Raw genomic sequence first — 20,266 nt, 5'->3', positions numbered from 1 at the left:
TTATCTTAATTTCAACATTCAGTATTCATGGAAAAATAGAAAACAAGTCAAGATATGCAAATATGAAGTTTTCACACCAAGCACAAGAACAAAACTGAAGTAATTTCTAGCTTACTTTTGATGGTCGGTGATGACTAGCTTTGTATAAATATACATGTAAATCATCTCAGTAGATTTGCCTCTGAGTACTGGTACTTCTGGATATTGTCAGCAAACATACCAATACCATCACTGAAATTTTTTGGGTAATTCTCTTTTCGGAAAAATTAGGGTCTGCAGCAAAAATAATGTTGCCTCCATGTCCCTATTAATATAACTATTTACCATTCCCATTTACTGTTTAGTTTACAACAAATGTGAAACAAACTGTCAATGTATAATTATCTCTCTCTGGATGAAAGTGTGTGAGGGGTCTTACTGAGAGAGGAATGAACCGGTGTCATCATGAAAAATGTGTCTAGAAGTGTAGACAGGACACACATTATTAAATTCAAATCCCTCAACTTCATTTTGTAAATCTATAACACATGAAATTCAGCATTCCATGAATTTATAGAACAAAATATCTCATACTAAATTTATGGCAAGAATGTTTCAATACTATTTGTACTTACCAATCAAACTGTATCAGATGAAACACAAATCCACAATGGTGGTCACCTGGCTTACACAAACCTCTAATTACAGCAAACAGCTTAAACTTGTGCAACTGGAGATTTTTAAAATTATTAACATTGCAGAATTCTTTCCAAAGAAGTAATTACATTTGGATATTAGGTCTCCTGAAATTAGAAAAAAAGAAAATGAACACAGGATAGGAATATCTTATCATAAAATACTCTTTACAATAAGTTAAACAGAAACAAGACTGTTCCGAATTCTTTTGAAACACTGGGTGAGTAGGTGTATGTGTCTACACTGGGCTTTATCACAGCCAAAGTTCATATAGCATCGGCCTCGATAATAACAAATAAGAGAGAATAGCTATGACTTAGGATGTCAATGGACAGCACACATACTTAATAGCACGCTCAGCTTTTGCAAGTGAAGCAGTAACGTAAATATTTTCCCGCTCCACGTGTTTTGGAAGGCGGGAAAACTCGAACATATAGTACAGAAAGGGACATAACTCTTATCAAGCATCGCCACATACAAATATTGGGGTGATGAGATTTACCAGATATTTTAAAACTCAAATATGTGTGTTTGACTATGATATAATGAAATTATTGACGCTGCCATCAAACATTTTTCCTCGCGATGCATACAGTATTATTTTATCAAACGATTACGATAACGCTTGCGGATTATGTCATATTTTAATGAAACAATATTCTAATTGGAATTTCTTTTTATGTTAAAACCCAATAACATTTAAAATAGAAATAAGATTAAAATCAATCCAATTCGTATTGTTGCATTTCATTAGTCAATACGGCGGTGTAAGAAATTATTAAAGAAAAAAGACCAGAATAAATGTCAGTACTCTATAAGTAAACGTTCAACATTTCGCAATAGTACAACAAATATCAACTTTATTGCTGTCAAACAAATATCAAGTTGATAATTTAAAGAAATGATTATTTGGAAATAACACAGATTATTTTTTACCTTTATTGTATTGCCCTTTGATATCCCGATTGATTAAAATATTGATGCACACTGAGTGTTTAACCCCCCCCCCCCTTTTTTTTTTTAAAATAACAACGTGTTTGTAATCATCCGATATTGAAATGAGGTTAGTACTCCTTCACTCTATATTTTCACATTTGTTTTGTGTGTAGATTCATTGACGTGTTACATGTGTATGTTACAGTGACATTTTATTTGGGATATACTGTAATTTTCATCGATGGTTTGTCATTAGTACGATCACAAGGATAATATAAAAATTTGACGAAGTTTAATTAGGTTTCTCCGTATATGCTTTCATCTAAAAAATACTCTGCTTAACTAAATCTCTTTAGAAAAACATTTCGTTTCGTGGCATTCTGTTTTGCAAAGTAAGTACATTGTGCGTTTACTTTTGTTTCGAGAAGAGGCCAATCGGGGGTACTTTTGTATTTTCTATATCTAAATAAAGGTAACCCAAATCACATAAACTGTGATGTTTGATGGCTCGTCTTCTCTTCATCAGACACACCATTGAACAGATGTACAACGTATACTCTAATAATTCTGACAGGGAAATATCTGTGATTGTGTACGTATCTAGCTCCATTGTGTAACATAAACGATACTCGCGGTGTCGTTCACATTATTTCTGTAGGTCAAATTTACCTGTAATATTAACAGTCTCAAGTGTCAAGCGACGAGTAAGCATGTGAACATATTTACGAATAACATGAAGAATATATGTACAAAAAAGGTCGTTTGTTCAAAACTAACTCTACCCATGTTACCGATGTGATAACCTATATTTTCAGGTTATAGGAAAAGAAGGGGAGTCCCCGTCTACGTCCAATTGAGGCCATTCGAAGGGGACATTTTGCAAGTAATTATTCTTTGTGGTTTTCGTTGTGGAATTATAATGAATTTTGTGCTAAATCAGCGTATTTCAGATGCATGACCTTTGGGCATTGACGCTCTTCATCAACCAGGTATATATATTGCAAATAATGCAAGCAGAATTTTCTATAACTATAAATTGCTGCAAATTACACAGATGTTGACCTCTACCCCCTTGCTTTGGTTTGGATTTCTTTGACGATGTTTTCTTTCAGCACGTTCTACACTGCTTATATATAATGATTTATATAATAAAATAAAGTGTACTTTATCTAAAAGTATCTTATACAGTAAAAACTTAGCATTCCGATGTCAAAATTTAATATTGGTTTGAATAGTCAGATATTAGATTTGACATTCACATTTCTGAGTGGAGACAGTGTTCATACGGAACAAACTGTTGATTAAGAATGATTTTATTTATTCTGATTACAAAGAAACTTTATACCTAATCGTGTTGACCATTATATTGCTCCATAAAGTGTTTCTGCTTATACATTCAGTAGTGTTTATATCATAAAAAAAAAGTTCATCGTTAATACTTTTCATTAAAAAAAACACTTACAACATAAGGGTTATAATACCAAAATTAAAAATATTTGCAGAATTAAAGTTTTGACGATACATATATGCATGTGTATTGATTCCTAATTTCTTACTTAATTCTTGTTACACAAACAACTGCCAACAGTTCCGATTTTTTTCAACACCAATTGTGAATCATAAATTAATATGTATCCATGTATATAAGATCGTGTATGTGCATAAGGCAATCTCGGTTGTGTCTGTCTTGCCTGATATGATAAATATTATTTTTAGTTCAGAACAACTGCTAAAACATAGAAGTCGCAGCATGTTACTTTAAAAAAGTTCAAAAGTTTGACCCAACTGAAAATGTGTTAATGACGTGTTTTTTATAGGTTTATATTTAGAACCGATAACGATCGTCGATAGCTGCCATTAGCCAGGATTAATGATATGCTATTGCAACTGTATATCTAACCTTCATAATTACCCTTATGTGGATAATAACCATTTGTGTATCAAAATGTGTACCGGACAGTTAGCAGAGGATTATCGTGTATCACGAAAGGATTCACAAGTAAAGAATATAAAAGTGAGTGTGCATGTAGCAGTGTATGTGATCTATAATCACGTTGTTAGTGCATGTGTTTGTCTCAATCTTTCATTTATAATTTTGTCTCGTGATAAACAAGCCTTTTACTAGATTTGAAATGTTCATTTGGTGGCAATAAGGACACTTGAATCAGCTGTCTTATTCTGTGTCATTTTTCTTTTGTTCACATTTTGCCCCGGTTTCGTTAGATTAGAGTTTGGATTAAGATTCTGTGAACATGTCTGTATTTTCTTTTTTTTTTTTTTTTTTTCTCGACTCTTCACTGATTCGTAAAGTATTATCTATGGAAGGGAAGTGAAACAAAATCAAAATAAATTAGTAAATCTTAAAATATTGAATAAGTAAGAAAATATTTGTTTTTTTAATGAAATATATATTTTTCCTCCAACTGGCGTCGCCATTGTCGGAGTACACATGCCACATATATTTTTGCTGTATTCGGCAGTGACGGAAAACGACTCATATTTTAGCACGTGCGGTAATTCGACAGAAATACTCCCTGAATTTACTTCAATATTACGTTTGGAAGCATAAATAGTTGTTGAAATAAGCGATTTCACATGTTGTAACAAGTTGATTTAATGAAAATTCATAAAATCGCTGTTATATACCGATGAAGTTTGGAACTAAGTTTCCGCGCGGAGCAATTATTTTGGCGTTCGTCATCAGGCAAAATACAGCGTAGCGTCAATGTCAGGTAGACACAGATTGAACAACAAATCTGTTTAAGTTTCAATTGCCTGATTTTCAATCAATGTAGCAGGATGAATAGATTATATGGTCAGCGTCTTCAAATATAAGCTATGTTTTGTCTCGCCACCGTTGTCTTTCTTCACTCTCGCCAAAATACAGCTTATATTTTAAGACACTGACCATGCATTCCCATCCCCGCTCGCCATCTCTCTGTATATCGGTAGTTCCATTGTTGTGTTTGTAAATGTTAATCATCCAGCAGCAGAGCAGTCGCGGTTGGTGTTGAATTGACACACGTGTTCAATCCTCAGATTAATTAGCAGACTTTTATATAATGGTCGTGTCTGGAAGTATTTCACATTGGAACATGCCATTGTTATAATGGAATAACATCGTATATGTAGGCTATATACATTTATTTTCTGGACGTATTCCGTCCAAATAAATCTGTCGTATTGTAAGTTACAGGGATACAAACTGACATAAAATTTATTTAAAATCTATAAATTCTCTTTTTCTCTTCGCTCTCCCCTTCCTTCTCATCTTTTCCTCATTTCGACAAAATGATTTAAACTTGCAATTGTATGTCTACAAATCACATATCTTCATATTTATAATATAAATATGCCATGTGCCATATAGTAATAATATGTCATTTTATTTATGGAGAAGAGTTCATAAGTTGCTAGAACTTGTCTGATCTGTTTATCTGCTATTAAAATATGTTTAAGTCAGTGATACAATATCCAAAATATACTATTCATAGAGCTGCGTAATTGCAGTTCAATTCATTGTTTGGCATATACAATGCACTTAAAATTTAAACGTGCGATTCACTGTGTGTCTTTGTGCAAGCCTAACACTATTATAATATTGATGTCCCGTTTTCTGAACAGAATTCATCCGGAAATAATAAAGAAACACTCACAAATACAATAGCGAATTATTATTTAAAGCACTTTATGTTGTATATTTATAGCAGCAACTCAAGCATTGGTTTTGTTGACATATTTTTTTAGATGAATTGATTCCAAACTGTTTGATGATTAATATACTTAAACTACTTACAAATTCATTTAAATCATCCTACACAAAAAGTAATTATTTTACAGTACAACGTGTCAGGAAACAGTCACTGACACACATTTCGATTTGTTGACCAAATATATTTTACTCTGCCAAGTTTTTCATTCCGACGTACTAAGTCTAGTTTTATTCCCAAGAAGAATGTCAAAATCAAATTCTAGGAGAGAAATCTTAATAGGAAAATCACAAAATATTTGAAAGCTATCTTAAGTATATTACAAATATCTTTTAATGAAATATGTTTGTCTTTAAACAAACATATCTATTTCTATAAAAAAAAATATGTATAAAAATCGAGATCACATGTTGAAATATATACAACAAAAAGAGATTGAGAGAATTTCTATTTCAAGGAAAGGAAATTGGTTTTTTTATGAAATTATACTCAATATCTGTGAAAGAAATAGATATTACATATACTTAGCGTCAATCCAAACTGAAAAATATATGTTACTGATTATAAGATAGTTTACGAAACAAAGATATATAAATAATATAACATGAACTTTTTTTTCTTTCGAATAATAAATGATGAATCGTTTGCCATATGTTGTGTTTTAATGTCCTGTCTCTTAACACGTTTCTTCCTGTTTCAGGGTAAATGTGTGTGTGTAAGCAGATGGCAGATGGTGGGGCGATAGGTAAACTAACGGATACGATTAATATCAATCATATATTTACTGATTTTGAAGCAGTCTTTTCCATGTAAGATATTTAAATATCTGGTATATAAAAATATATCTGTATATGTAATTCATGTATGACTTTCAACATAAAAGTTGAGCATCATTGTTATTTCACGTCTGAAATATGAAACGTTGTTAAAATTTATATGAATTAATATGTTTATGATGTGAACACTTGAGTTTATTCTGGAAATGAGCTGTCTTCTCAGTTGTTGTCAACGAGGTATCTTTTGAAAAAGGGAATTAGGAGTACCCTGGTGGTTTAAGTTTCTCTTGGTGGGTTAGTCAAACCTTTCCAACTAATACTCATTGATGGAACAAACGAAAGAGACAGAACACAAGGGTCATGACCATCAGACAATCGATGAATGGATGAACAAATCACAGAATTTGCAGATGGTGGTCTGAACAATCTGAATTCCCACGATGATATTTCAGACCACATTTGGTATAAATTCATTCCAGCGGTTAGTAAGAATTACGTTTTGAAGCAAAATCATTGGCTAACTTTCCCATTTGGAGCCTACTGCCAGATCCCTAGGGATAGAATAAATTTTCTGAATTTAAGAAATGATAACCCACCTGCAAAAATGATTCAGATCAAATTTGGTTGAAATCTACCAAGACATTAAGAAGTAGTACCGTTTTGAAGCAATCTATTGACTGACTTCCACATATGGAGCCCCGTCCCTAAGTCCCTTGAAGTTGAATCAACTTTCTGCATTAAAGAAATGATTCTCCACTCCCAATGAAGTCTCAGATCATATTTGGTTGAAATCCACCAAGGAGTTAAGCAGGAGTTGTGTTTAAAAGGAAAAGTTTGTGAACGGCGCAAGGCGCACGACGATGGACGCTGCACGATAGCAATAGGTCATCTTGACCTTTAGGGTCAGATGATCTAAAAACTTAATCTGATCAATTGATTCAGTCATGAACTTGATACAAATATTCGGTATCACCCGTGTCACGGAAGAAATATTGTCATACATGTTTGGATAATTAATAGGATAATATCTAATTAAAATCAATGATAATCATAATATTTTATTAATTGTTGCTACACGGACTTAAAAAAATCAATTTTATTGCAATAAAAGACAATAGGATTGGACAAAAGTTATAACTTACTTTAGTCCTTTCCATCACATATCGAAAAGAAATTAAGAAGGTACAATTGTGCAAGAAATCAGAAGTATTTCAGTTTTATTTGGATTAACGCTCCTGAGGCATTTCTGCGACCAAAGGTGAAGTTGTTCCACGGTTCCATGGTTGATTACTTGTTTAATATCATGTAAGGTTTTAGAAGAATGAGCCAGTGTGGTGTCGTCAGCAGAAGGTTTAGAGATTGATAGAAGTGAATTATAAATATCGTTAATATACACAAGAAGAAGAAGAAGTAGTGTCCTAAATCTGAGCCTTTAGGAACTCCGGCTTTGATAGACACTTCTGAAGATATAATGTTTTTAGTTCGACTGACTGACGTCTATTACTTAAGTCGTTTTTAATCTATGTTAAAAGTGTCCCTTTCATTCCGTATTTTTCTTACTTAATTATTAAACCTTTATGCCAGACACGATCTAAAGCTCTAGAAAAGTAACAGAAAACAAGGGCTGTATATTTACGATCTTCTAGTACTGTTAGTATACTATGATAGAGTTCAATTAGTTGGTGAGTTGTAGAGTGGTTAGGTAGAAAGTCAGACTGTAAATGATATAGAAGTATGTTGCCGAAAAAGTAGTTGTAAATGTGTTAATAATAACTCAATAGATTTGTAATTATTTGTTAATTCGGGGCCCCCTTTTTTGACAATAGGTGTGACATGGGCTAGATTCCATGGGTCAAGAAATACAGAAGACAGCATGGATTAATTGAATAGAAGTATTAGAGTTGCCGATATTTCACTGGATAGAAATTTCGATATTTTATAACTGATACCATCAGGACTAGCGGTTTTATGAGTCTCTAAAATATGAATTGTGTAAATTACTGTAAATTACACCAGTTTGGCAGGTAAAGTGGGAAGAATTGACACTTTTGACGAGGGTATTGAAAGGTGGGAGGCATATAAGGAGCGGCTAGACCAATATTTCATTGTAAACTCTATTGACGAAGATAAAAAAGTCCCCGCTCCTCAGCTTAATCGGCGGAAGGACATATGCGTGATTTGACCGCCCCTGAGCCCCCAGCCACCAAAACATACGCCGTGTTGACCAAGGTATTACAAGAACATTATTCTCCAAAACCGCTAGTGATAGCAGATAGGTTCAGATTTCACAAACGGGACCAGCGGGATGGGGAGAATATTAGGAATTACAACGCAGCCCTGAGAAAACTTTGTGAAAATTGTGCGTTTGGGGATAACCTCAATGATGCTCTGAGGGACCGGTTAGTTTGTGGACTGAAGGCAGAACACATACAGAAAAAGTTGTTAACCGAGTCTGATTTAACGTGCCAGAATGCGTTAGAGGTTGCTATCGCCACGGAAACAGCAACAAGGGATGCGGTAGAGCTACAGAAACAGCACGTGAAGGTCCCTGTTCATAAAATACGGAAAAGTAAGCCACAGACTGCAAGGAAACCATTTGTTCATAAAAATAATGGGACAGAGTGTTACCGTTGTGAGGGTGCACACAAAGCAGATGATTGTCGCTTCAAGGACGAATTTGTCACGCGTGTAATAAAAAGGGACATATCAAGAAGGCTTGCAGGTCTGGTAAGCCTAGAAATAGAAGTGCTCCTGTACACAAAGTGCGAGATGATAATGGGTCTGAGTCCGAACTTATCAGTTCACTGGAAATATTTAACATTTCTGACAGATCGGGTGGCTCAGATGTCATCTGGTTATACCCAAAGATAGACCAGGTGGAACTTGCCATGGAGTTAGACACTGGGTCAGCAGTGTCCGTCATCAGCAAATCTGCATTTGACAAGTACTTTCCCAAGAGAAAGCATGACCTCAAGGATACCTCAGTAATTCTTAAAACTTATGGTGGTGAGAAGTTGAGTCCAATTGGAATATGTAAAGTGGAAGTTGATCTAAATAATCAGCATAAGTGTCTGGACATGTATGTAGTGAATAGAGACTGGTTGCGCGAGATAAAATTGGATTGGCACGAGATAAAGTCTGTCGCAGTGGCCAGTGGTTCGAAACCCCCTCTGAGTGTGGCTCAGCAACTTCAGAAATTTCCAAGTGTATTTAAGGTTGAATTAGGCACTCTAAGAAACATCACTGCCAGGATCAAGGTTAAGGAGGGAGCCAATCCAAAATTCTGTAAACCACGGACCGTACCCTTTGCGATGAAAGAGAGGGTTGAGGCAGAACTAGACCGCCTAGTGAGCGCTGTCATATTGACCCAAGTTCAACATTCCGAATGGGCAACCCCCATTGTTCCCATACCAAAGCGGGATGGAAGCATCCGCATATGTGGGGATTTCAAGGTCACAATAAATCCGGTTCTGGATGTAGACCAGTACCCACTGCCCAAGATTGACGACATTTTCGCAACACTTGCTGGAGGCCAACATTTCACGAAGATTGATCTCAGGAATGCTTATCTGCAAATGGTTGTACGCGAAGAGGACCGACATTACCTGACAATCAACACACATCGTGGGTTATTTCAGTGCAATCGGTTGGTATTTGGAATTGCGTCGGCGCCAGCTATTTGGCAGAGATCCATTGACCAAGTTCTTCAAAGCATTCCGCGCGTGCAGTGTATCCTGGATGACATGATCATTACGGGCACGACCGACGAAGATCATTTGGCAAATCTAGAAACAGTACTTGAGCGTTTAGATCGTTTCGGCTTGCGCGTTAACAAGGTAAAGTGTGAGTTTTTCAAAGATTCTGTGGGCACATCATTGACAAAGATGGACTACACAAGATGCCTAGCAAGGTGGAAGCTGTTGTTAACGCACTGCGCCCAGAAAACGTCAACCAACTCAGATCATTTCTGGGACTAGTGAATTACTATGCAAAGTTCATTAAAAACTTGTCATCGATGGTAAACCCATTGAACTAGCTTCTGGAGGCAAACCGGAAGTGGGGGTGATCGGCAGAGTGCGATACTGCATTTCAGCGCGTAAAGGAAGCTGTGGCATCAGAACAAGTACTGACTCATTTTGATCCAGGCAAGAAAGTGCAATTGGCAACAGACGCATCTCCATACGGCATAGGCGCGGTAATATCGCATGTTATGGAAGACGGATCTGAGAGGCCGATAGCCTTCGCGTCACGCTCGCTCTCAAAATCTGAACACAACTATGCGCAGATTGACAAGGAAGCGCTTGCAATTGTCTAGGGTGTGAAGAAATTTTACCAATACTTCTATGGGCGTCATTTCATTTTACTGACGGATCATCAGCCCCTGACATTGATCTTTCACACAGAGAAAGGTATTCCAGTGACAACCGCGGCAAGACTCCAGCGTTATGCACTGTATTTAGCAGGCTTCCAATACGACATCAAGTACAAAAGTACAGCAAAACATACAAACACCGATGTATTATCGCGTCTACCCCTAGACATAAGGCCAGTACTGGAAGAAGATACTGTTGATGCCTTTATGGTGTCTTACATGAACACTCTCCCTGTGACCAGTAAGGAAATCGCACATGCAACGTTGAAGGACCAAACCTTATCAAGGGTGTACACCACCGTACATTAAGGGTGGACCGAGGGTGAAGACAAATGCCACGGTGTTTTCTACAATAAACGCACTGAAATAAGCATTCATCAGCATTGTTTGTTCTGGGGAATACGTGTTATCGTCCTCGAGGCGCTTAGAAGGAGAGTGTTAGACGAACTACATGAAGGGCATTTGGGCGTGGTTAAGATGAAGAGCCACGCCAGAAGCTACGTTTGGTGGCCTGGCATTGATGCTGACATCGAGCATGTTTGTAAGTCTTGTGTAGGATGCTAAGACATCAAGAATTCACCGCCAGCCGCACCTATCCATCCTTGGGAATGGCCATCCATTCCGTGGCAACGCATTCACATCGACTTTGCGGGACCATTTCTCGTACGTAGCTTTAGATGCTCATTCAAAGTGGCCGGAAGTGGTTGCTATGACTTCGACAACGGCAGAGCGAACTGTAGAGGTTCTGAGAGAAATATTCTGCAGGAACGGAGTTCCAGCTCAGGTTGTGAGTGATAACGGCCCACAGTTCAAATCTGAACATTTTGCCAATTTTATGAACCCTAACGGGATTAAACACACAACATCCGCCCCGTACCATCCGAGTACGAACGGTCTGGCGGAGCGCTTTGTCCAATCTTTCAAAAGCGCAATGAAAGCAAGTAAGAAAGACTCTGGGTCGATCCAGAAACGCTTGGCTAACTTCCTATTGGCATATAGGAACAGCAAACATATGGCTACAAATGAGAGCCCGGCAAAACCCTTCATGGGACGCAACTTACCGTCACGGCTGGATTTGATCAAACCTGATGTCCGACGACGCGTTAATGAACAACAATGGAAACAAGAGTCGAAACGACGAGTTCTCTGCAGGTCATTCTCCGTGGGAGAAAAGGTAGCTGTCCGTGATTGTAGAGACTCACAAAAATGGTGAAATCGCGGAAAAGACTGGACCCGTTTCTTATCGTGTTGAAATTGCTCCTGGTGTTCTCTGGCGCAGACACTTGGACCAGATTCGTTCCACCGAAGTAGACGAGAACACATTGGAAGTCTGTTCGTCCGTCATCTCCAAATGTCACTGAGTCAGGAAAGGTGTCAACACCTGAGCGTCGTTATCTGCGTCGCAACATTGTTCCTCCAAAGAGACTTCAAGATTTTGTTAGGATCTAAGGTTCTGTGTTTAGTAGCAGACTTTTAAGACATCTTGAGTTATAATGGTGAGCACACGGTCACAAGGGGCACAATAATCCCTGTGTGTATCACAGGAACCACTTAGGTTCCTTAGTTGTTTTATTTGTAATTAAGTATCAGGCAGATGCTTTGTCAGTCAACTTTTAAGCATTCACGGTGCTACTACTGTTAGTGAATTATATATGTTACACTAGTTTTGTTGTTATGTTAAAGTTCATACAAAACGCTGTTTTCAATTCAAAAGTGCCTTTACCATAATTTGGCATATATCTAAACTAAAAATATCGGTGAATTTAATTAATTAAAACTGATTTTGATGGACATGATTAAATCACTTCAAAATTGGTAAAGGAGAGATGTGATGTATTTTACTATATCATGCATGTAAATCCGGAATTCCCTTGTCCGGCTCCTGAAAATAGTCCCGCCCAGCGCAATAATAAAAAGTAGTTGTTTGTACCGCCATGATGTGTGATGTTTAGTTTGTTCTGTGAAAACCGTTTTGGGTCAAGACACGACAAATTGTATCTTTAACTTCTTGTTCAGTTATTACAACTATAGAAAGGGATTTGTCTGTTTGGTTGCGCACCAGTTTCCAGTATACTTTTGGGTTAGCTTGGCTGTCATTGATGAATTCATCTACATGTGCGTAGAAATGTGATCTTGCGTGTTTAAGCATATTATTAACCTTGTCGTGTGCCCGTTAGTTTCAGAGATTGGTGTTTTCACTCCAATGAAATGTTTTGTTAATCTGTTTCTACGTCTTATATCTCCGTTTACCCATGGTCATTCATTTCTATTTACAGTTTTTCTGGGAATGAGTTTTTCCAAAATAGAAATAAGATTATCGGTAAACAATTTACTGTTTTTGCTTACATCCATCGCACAAGAAAACCTGGCCAATTTACCTGCCCTAACTATGTTTTAAAACTTAAAATATCTGCTCTATTATATAACCAAATATTGGATTTTAGTAGACAGGTTGATAATAACAACAATATCCCTTATAGTTTCAAAAACCAGTACAACAATGGATAATTCGGAGGATATAGTATCATTGATGTAAAAAGGGTTCATAAGGGATTGTGTAGTGTTTGTTACTCTAATTGGATTTGTGATAAGGTTAGTTAGATCGTATTGTTGTTGTTGTTTCCTGTCAGGAAGTCTATGTTAGTATCTCCGTATACCTAGCATTGCACTATATATTTAAAATCATTTTTAAAATAAATGCTGTACAAAGTCCATATCAAAATATTTCAAGGGGCATATTAACTTAATATGAACATTTTAGCTCCCCAATTTTTACAATTAAAAGTTGAGATATAGTTATATATAGATATTTTCAAAACATTTAAGAGAGTTCATATGAGATAAATGTACGAGCTAAATGCATCTAGACGATTACATAGCTGTAGTAACTGTATCATTAATGCTTTAACATAACATGTATCTTCTCTTTAACCCTTGTTTGTCTAGAGGATACAGACCCCCCACCGGCCACACCCACAGACTGTATAAATTGTATGCTACAGAAGACACAGGTCCGCTATTGGAGAAAAGGACTATTTGGCATGTTGAGGTCTCATCAGGAACAACGTTCTTTGCGGGCGGATATTTCTTTCCTCATTTCTAATGTAATTAAGATACTTCGATTAGAGATTCATTGGAATGCAATCATGCTTTTGAAGCAATATATGAAACATGCATTGTTTTGTATCAGTTATAATCCCACCATCATCAGACGGTGAGCTATTTAAATCGCCCAGCGTCAGTGGTCCGTCTGTTCGTCCGTAAACATTTTTTGTTATTTTTTGATGGAACTTTCTCAGATTTCGTATGTAGGTACAATCTGATCTCTAATTGTTACCGTTTGATTTTGGGACTTACCAGAAAAACAAAATGGCTCATAGGTGGCCATCTTAGATTTTGACGGCAAGTTTGTTATCTCTGTTTCTTGAGAAATACTGCATATATCTTTCTCAAATTGCATGCATAGGTTCCTCTTGATTTTTCGTTGTGCATGTTTGAGTTGGGAGTGATCAGAAAAACAATATGGCCGACAGGCAGCCATCTTGGATTTAGCCAAGTAAAGATTATTATCCCTATTTTTTAAGAAGTACTGAATGGATCTCTAAAATTTCATACCTATGTTCCCTTTGGTCTCCACTTGTGTCCGTTTTATTTTGGGACTGATCAGAAAAAAACAAAATGGCTTCTGGGTGACCATTTTGGATTTGGCTGGTAAAGATAATCATTGCTATTTCTACAAAGGAATATTAAAATTACTTATCGTTAAAAGTAAAAACAGAGAGGAGGAGAACAGAAAAGAACAGGGAATGATCCAACTTTCAAAGTGCAAATAAAGATAAACCAATGGAGGACGCCAAGATCCCTCTTGGATCTCTTGTTGTCAATTGCTTCTGTCGTAATATTCAACTTCACTGCTAATGTACATCACAGACATGATATTTAGTTCGTAAAACAAGAGAAAGTATTGAAATCAAAAGTAATTATATACTATATGATAAAAAAACCCATTACAAATCATCTCATATTATGTATATAATCTATCGAGTTAAAGGGTCACTGCACCAAACGAACCAAATTTTGATAACACTTTCTACCCATTTCAGTCGCCTTATAGGTATCAGGATGTATGATGTAGTTACATTTGTTATTTCTATAACCAATTATCAATTTTGTTTCAAAGGGTTCTAATGTATCAATTTTTGTTACTTTCCATGATCATAGTTAATTTTTGTTGTACAATACATTTTGTTCAATACAAATATAATAGCAAATTCCAATGATGTATATCTTAAAAGAACTTCGATTTTGTGTAACGTTGTCGCACGTTTGGAATGGAATGAGTTGCATGTCCTTATGTAGTGGTAATATCTTGCAAATGTAATTATCTTGTGTTGCATTCCACAAGTGAGGCAAACTAATCATGAGAAAATATGTTTACTGGCAGATCCGAAACGCTATCACAACATATCAACGAGGAGGGAATCACTCTGTCATACCCATTAACTACGACCTCAAACCAGACAACATTGACCTTGTGAATTGGCGACGAGTTTTAGTGGGAATGACACTTGTTTTAGAGGAACCGGATACGAATTTTGAAATCCGGAGTATATCTGTCAGTATAGGAGAAACTACGGATTCTCAGTGCTTACATGGTATGCTGATTTTCCTAAAAGCATTACACGGTAAGTAAAAGCGAAGAATGAAACATGAGCTCTAAACAACAATACTTAATTTAAATGTTTGATACTGAATGTTAGTAACAAAAGCAACGGGGATTACAAATTCAATGATGCACATGTTAAGAAATCATCATTAGCAGGTTGCAAGTTTTCCAACATAGGTGCCTATTACCCTAAATTTGTCTGTTAACTCGCAACATACTGGTACCGCCATAGGTCGCTGTTAAAGATAGATGTGTTTAAGGTAGCTTTAATTAAAATGATTGACAAATTTGTTTTTTCGCTATATACATTACAAAACAAAAAGTGTTAAGCACATACATTGAACCTTTTTTTGAATTATGAAAAGTGTGAATGTTAATTTTAAACTTTAGTAGTTGAACGTCTTATACTCAACCTTACTCTATTGATATTAAATGTGATGGGTATTTAATTTATTATATTCAACCTGCCCGTACGAACTAACGAAACATAAACTTAAGCTGTGATACTGAAACATGACTTGAGTGTTCAGATTTGATATAGATGTAATTGTTATCTCGGTTAAAACTACATTTTAGTGACTTGATCTTTCAGAACTTCCATTGAACCTTGTACATTTGGTGCTAAATATTGATCAAACAAAGGGCAGCATTCTGTTCGAAACAGTACGTTATTTGTTTTTCTATTTTTATCCTTTAATACATTTGTCAAAAATGGTCGCTGTATGTAATCAATCATATAATTCTTCAGTATGTTAAACTCGATCGATTTTCGCTCTTAAATGTTTTTTTAGTAGTGGACGATATGTCCTGATCTCGTTCATTCTGTTCGTAACAAGACATTTGCATGAGATATATTGAGTTACTGAATTCGGTGCATTATTAAATCATTTCAGCGTTTGTTTCAATGTCTTCGTTTCAGCTAACTGACACTTCCATGAATTTTCCTATATCGTTGATGTATGTTCGGCATATTCGTGAACTGTATCAAGCAAACATGGAGATAATGCGAGCAATAGGATTTTATAGACGCTCTGAAGTAGAGGAAATAACATGGACGCGACCAGAACGTCGAGACTATACCAAGTCACTGCTGTATGTATTACGTGGACTTCTGAGGGGCCCATCAGGGGTGCAACCAACCAGTTAACAATCTTATCTAACATTTTTAGGGTATTTCTTATAGTAGCATATATAGATAGATATATTTTTTATATTTCCAAAATTTTCGTCACTTCTAATCCTTTAAATTTCATAAACATCGACATTTTTCAATTGTTGAAAGCTTTTTCAATTTAACATGTAATATTACGCAATATCGTCAGGCTATTGGTGATTTTGTGCTGTCTTGAACGAGTACAAGTCATCGCTTTGTATCGGAAATATGGGACAGTGCCATACCGAAACCTCCTTCTAGGATGCCGCAATAGTGAAATGCTTTTATCTGCAGGTTTACCTTTATCATATAACTAGGGAGGACTTCCCTAACACTGTCTTTCGTGCAGGATTGTGAAATTAACAAATATTCAATTTTATGTCATAACATCAGCATACCCTAGTACGACATGTCCTCCGTCATGTAAAACAACGATGCCATTTTACAGCAAACAGAAGTTTTTCAGTCAGGATTTGTTCTGACATTGCTAGTCATCAAAGGGCAGCAAAATATTGATATATAGTTATACATTATACATTTTATTGAAAGAAATGCATACATTATCAAGACGTCTATTGAGCTTGCATGTGCATTGCGTGTTCTTTTGAATGCCTCGAGGCCAGATAGATGTTCAGCAATTTATATTCTTATTAAATCTGTCAGTAAAATCCATACAAGAAGATCAAGATGATATATTAAAGGCACGTGTGTTTTAATCGTGAGTGTAAATGAGTTAACATGAAGTAAATTATTTGGAATGTTAAAAAAACAAAAACAAAAACAAAAAAAAACAGTTCAGTAAAGATGTTTATTTACCTCTTCCTAAATTGCTACCTTATTGTCTTTAACATCTCAAATGACGTTTCATTTCATATGGAATTTCATGATTCCTAGAAGTTAAATTTAATGTGAAATAAAAACATATTGAAGGTACTTTTTATCACATAAGACATTGTTCAGAATACGCTCGTGGTGTATGCGCAAAAACACTACATGGATAACAGCGGCTGATGTGATGAAATATTTCATTACAATTCTTAGAAAATTTAATGCCAAATGATCGATTCTCGATGCAATGTACTAATTAGATTGAAGCAATCTAATACGTATTTATTTATTAAATTATTTCAAAAATTCAGAGCAGACACAAAAAAGCAAAAATGATTGTTAGCAAATCAGGTATTGCTACAGACCAAGAAGAGAGTGAACTGGTTCGGGATCAATATCACATGTATTTGATTCCAATATGGAAACTGTTAATTTAGATAAGTTATGATCGAAACCATTACATTCTATTTACTCATGTACATTAATACGTGGTAAGGATATCTGCGGTATGTAAAGAGGTCTTAAAGAATAATGGTCTTTAGCTCACAGTAGCTTAGTTCCACATCATTTTTATTAGAATATTGTTAATATAAATATTGATATTTATTATATGGCTGTGACTATAATACACTTATACACTGAAAATAATGACATTCCTGAAAATCTCTACAAAGCAACCACTGCCTTTTAGCATTTTTCAGATTGTATTGTAAATGTACACCTGTTAACGATGAGAAAATATTTATAGAAATGACAGTATATATGCTATATTATGACGTATAAATGGTTTGGTATCACCAGCATTGACATAAATGATCACGAATGCTACATATCTTTTTCGTCGACATTAACCATGTAAAATATAACTTAATTAAGTTATGACAAATTTTCTACGAGCACACCTAAAATACATATGTTTATTGTTAATTTACCTACATCATTATACAAAACGTATTTTTATACAGTATATGGATAAAATTTCTCATATCATAATGATTTCTTCAACCAAACCCACCTATAACACGACGACACATCTGACTGTTCATTATTCAGGATCCTTATTTCACTTCCTTAGTATCTATGGCGCCAGTCCCGTGGAAGCGGGAACCGCAAGGTCGTTTAAACCAGAAGTGAGTTAATAGCAGTGTTCGTCGGTAACTATATAAATAATCCTATCATAGATAATACTGTATCATTTTAAATAAACACTAAATACGTCCATGTATAAGTTTTAGATAAGTAGTAGCATAACCTTCTGCATATAAATGGTATAAACGTTTTTCATGATTGTTTCCCCGAGTGTGCATATGAAATTTGCGGTATGCACCTTAATGTAATGATGCGTTGTCCGATTGTGTAATTTATGTATGAGGAAAGTGTATTAATATTATGAAATATACAAAGACAATTTGAAGAACTGCTTTGTTTTTGTTTTCTTTTTGTTTTTAGCTAACCAGGCCAGATGGTTTTTGGCCAAATTAGGTCTGAAGTATTATTGGTTAAGAGGAATCAGTTTTGCATAAAAGGTAGGTCTCGACCACCGTTGGTGGGAGGGGCAGGGTCTAATATTAGCAAATTGTTTGAAATCCTATTTCTTCTGTAGGAATGAGTTTGTCTGAAGTAGGAATGGTTTGGCTGACCCCTTAATGACACATGGTTGGTATCCAATAAGAAAAAATCAGTTTTCTGTTGTGTGCTTGGATATTTAGAATCCCTTTGCCTTTAGTTTTGATGAAGCGATTTCAGCTAAGCAATGCCAGGTGAGCGGTACAGGCCCTACGAGCCTCTTGTTTTTCACTAGTATATTTGTGACAGTTGAAACTCATACCGTACGGCGTTTCATAAAAATCCTTCTGTTGTATGGGATTATTACGGGTAAACTTTAGATGGCAATTATTACGAAAGACAGAAACGACCGAAGGAAGCAAACGTAACTCTAAACGAGGCTTTGTGACTGTTATTTAATAGTGTTTGGTCATAAAGTATGTAGAGTTTTATTGCTAAAAGCACACATTTTAACGGATAATCTTTTCGAAAAAGTGACAAAATTATAACATTTGTCATCATTGTAATCCTTGCGCTGGTATTCTTCACGTTTGAGAGCATGCAGAATAAAAAGCCTAAAACAAACGATTCTCACAGACAAGCTTATGATGTAGAATTGCGTTTTGTACATACGGCGTTTACATGTTGCAGTTCATTAGAAATTAAAGGTCCCGTTCCGATTATCAGGTTGTCAAATGGCGGTCAAACTCAGAAGACAGGGTTTCGAAAGATGCAGGTTGATGAAATTAATGGGAAAGTTTTATGACCGTAATACTACAGTGATCTCATTGAGAAATATTCTGTTTCTTTGTGCGATATGAAGTTGGATTTATTTGATGATCGTCAGTTTGCCTGTTGGTTCCGTTGTTTTATACTTTGTTCTCATCTGAGAACGTGGCATTACCCACTTGAATCGACCAAGATGTACATGGCGGGTGTCGTCGATGAAGCAGAAGACACCTCCTCTTTCGAAACACCTGGTCTTACTATCCCTGTACTTTTTCAGGATTATCCGTGTAAAGCTTCCTTTTGTTCATATTTTGCCCTAGTTTTATCGACTTTGAGTTTGGATTATGTTGACATGCTGGAGTTTTCTTGACGTCGTTTGTTAGGTTGTCGTAAATTTTAATTAAACTACATAGAACATAGCAATCTTGCTATCACTTCATATAATTAAAAGTGAATTTCCGCATACGTTTTTCACATTTTCTAGTTAAAATGTAAAGGCATTATCGTATCATTGGCTTTTCAAGGATATGGGTGATTCTGTTGACATGTTGGTAATTTCTTTGTTTTGTTGCCAACAATATACACCGCCAAACGAAATTTGTTGATATAATCGATAACCAATTTCTTTCTTTTTACATAATACGTATAAAGTTGAAGCAATCTTGTGGTTTTGTGCCTAAACAAATATTTAGAAATGCTCGGGAATCCAACCTTGAAATAATTAATGAAATTATGATAAAAAAAAACTTTGCTCTATCAAATAGTTTTTTTTTCAAATATCATTCTCATATACATTGATATACATGTACCTACAATGTATATAAATATCAAATTGAAGCAATGATGTATATACACAATATTAAATATGACATCTTT

General features: G+C 35.6%; 1 protein-coding gene across 1 annotated transcript; it reads left to right on the top strand.

Annotated features, from left to right (window-relative positions):
• Positions 1–2,522: 2,522 nt before the first annotated feature.
• On the top strand, positions 2,523–18,513 carry LOC132550360 (uncharacterized). Its single transcript, XM_060214410.1, has 6 exons — positions 2,523–2,600; positions 6,022–6,066; positions 13,416–13,573; positions 14,914–15,154; positions 15,728–15,798; positions 16,055–18,513. Exons 2-6 carry the CDS (start codon positions 6,027–6,029, stop codon positions 16,280–16,282), a joined length of 738 nt encoding a protein of 245 aa, XP_060070393.1. The 5' UTR covers positions 2,523–2,600; positions 6,022–6,026; the 3' UTR covers positions 16,283–18,513.
• The last annotated feature ends 1,753 nt before the right edge of the window (positions 18,514–20,266 follow it).

This window comes from Ylistrum balloti, unplaced genomic scaffold, assembly GCF_031769215.1.
Source record: "Ylistrum balloti isolate Yb309-2 unplaced genomic scaffold, AGI_CSIRO_Ybal_v1 Utg370120, whole genome shotgun sequence".
NCBI classification, from domain to species: Eukaryota; Metazoa; Mollusca; class Bivalvia; order Pectinida; family Pectinidae; genus Ylistrum; species Ylistrum balloti.
This window is presented reverse-complemented; position numbering and strand designations above follow the sequence as displayed.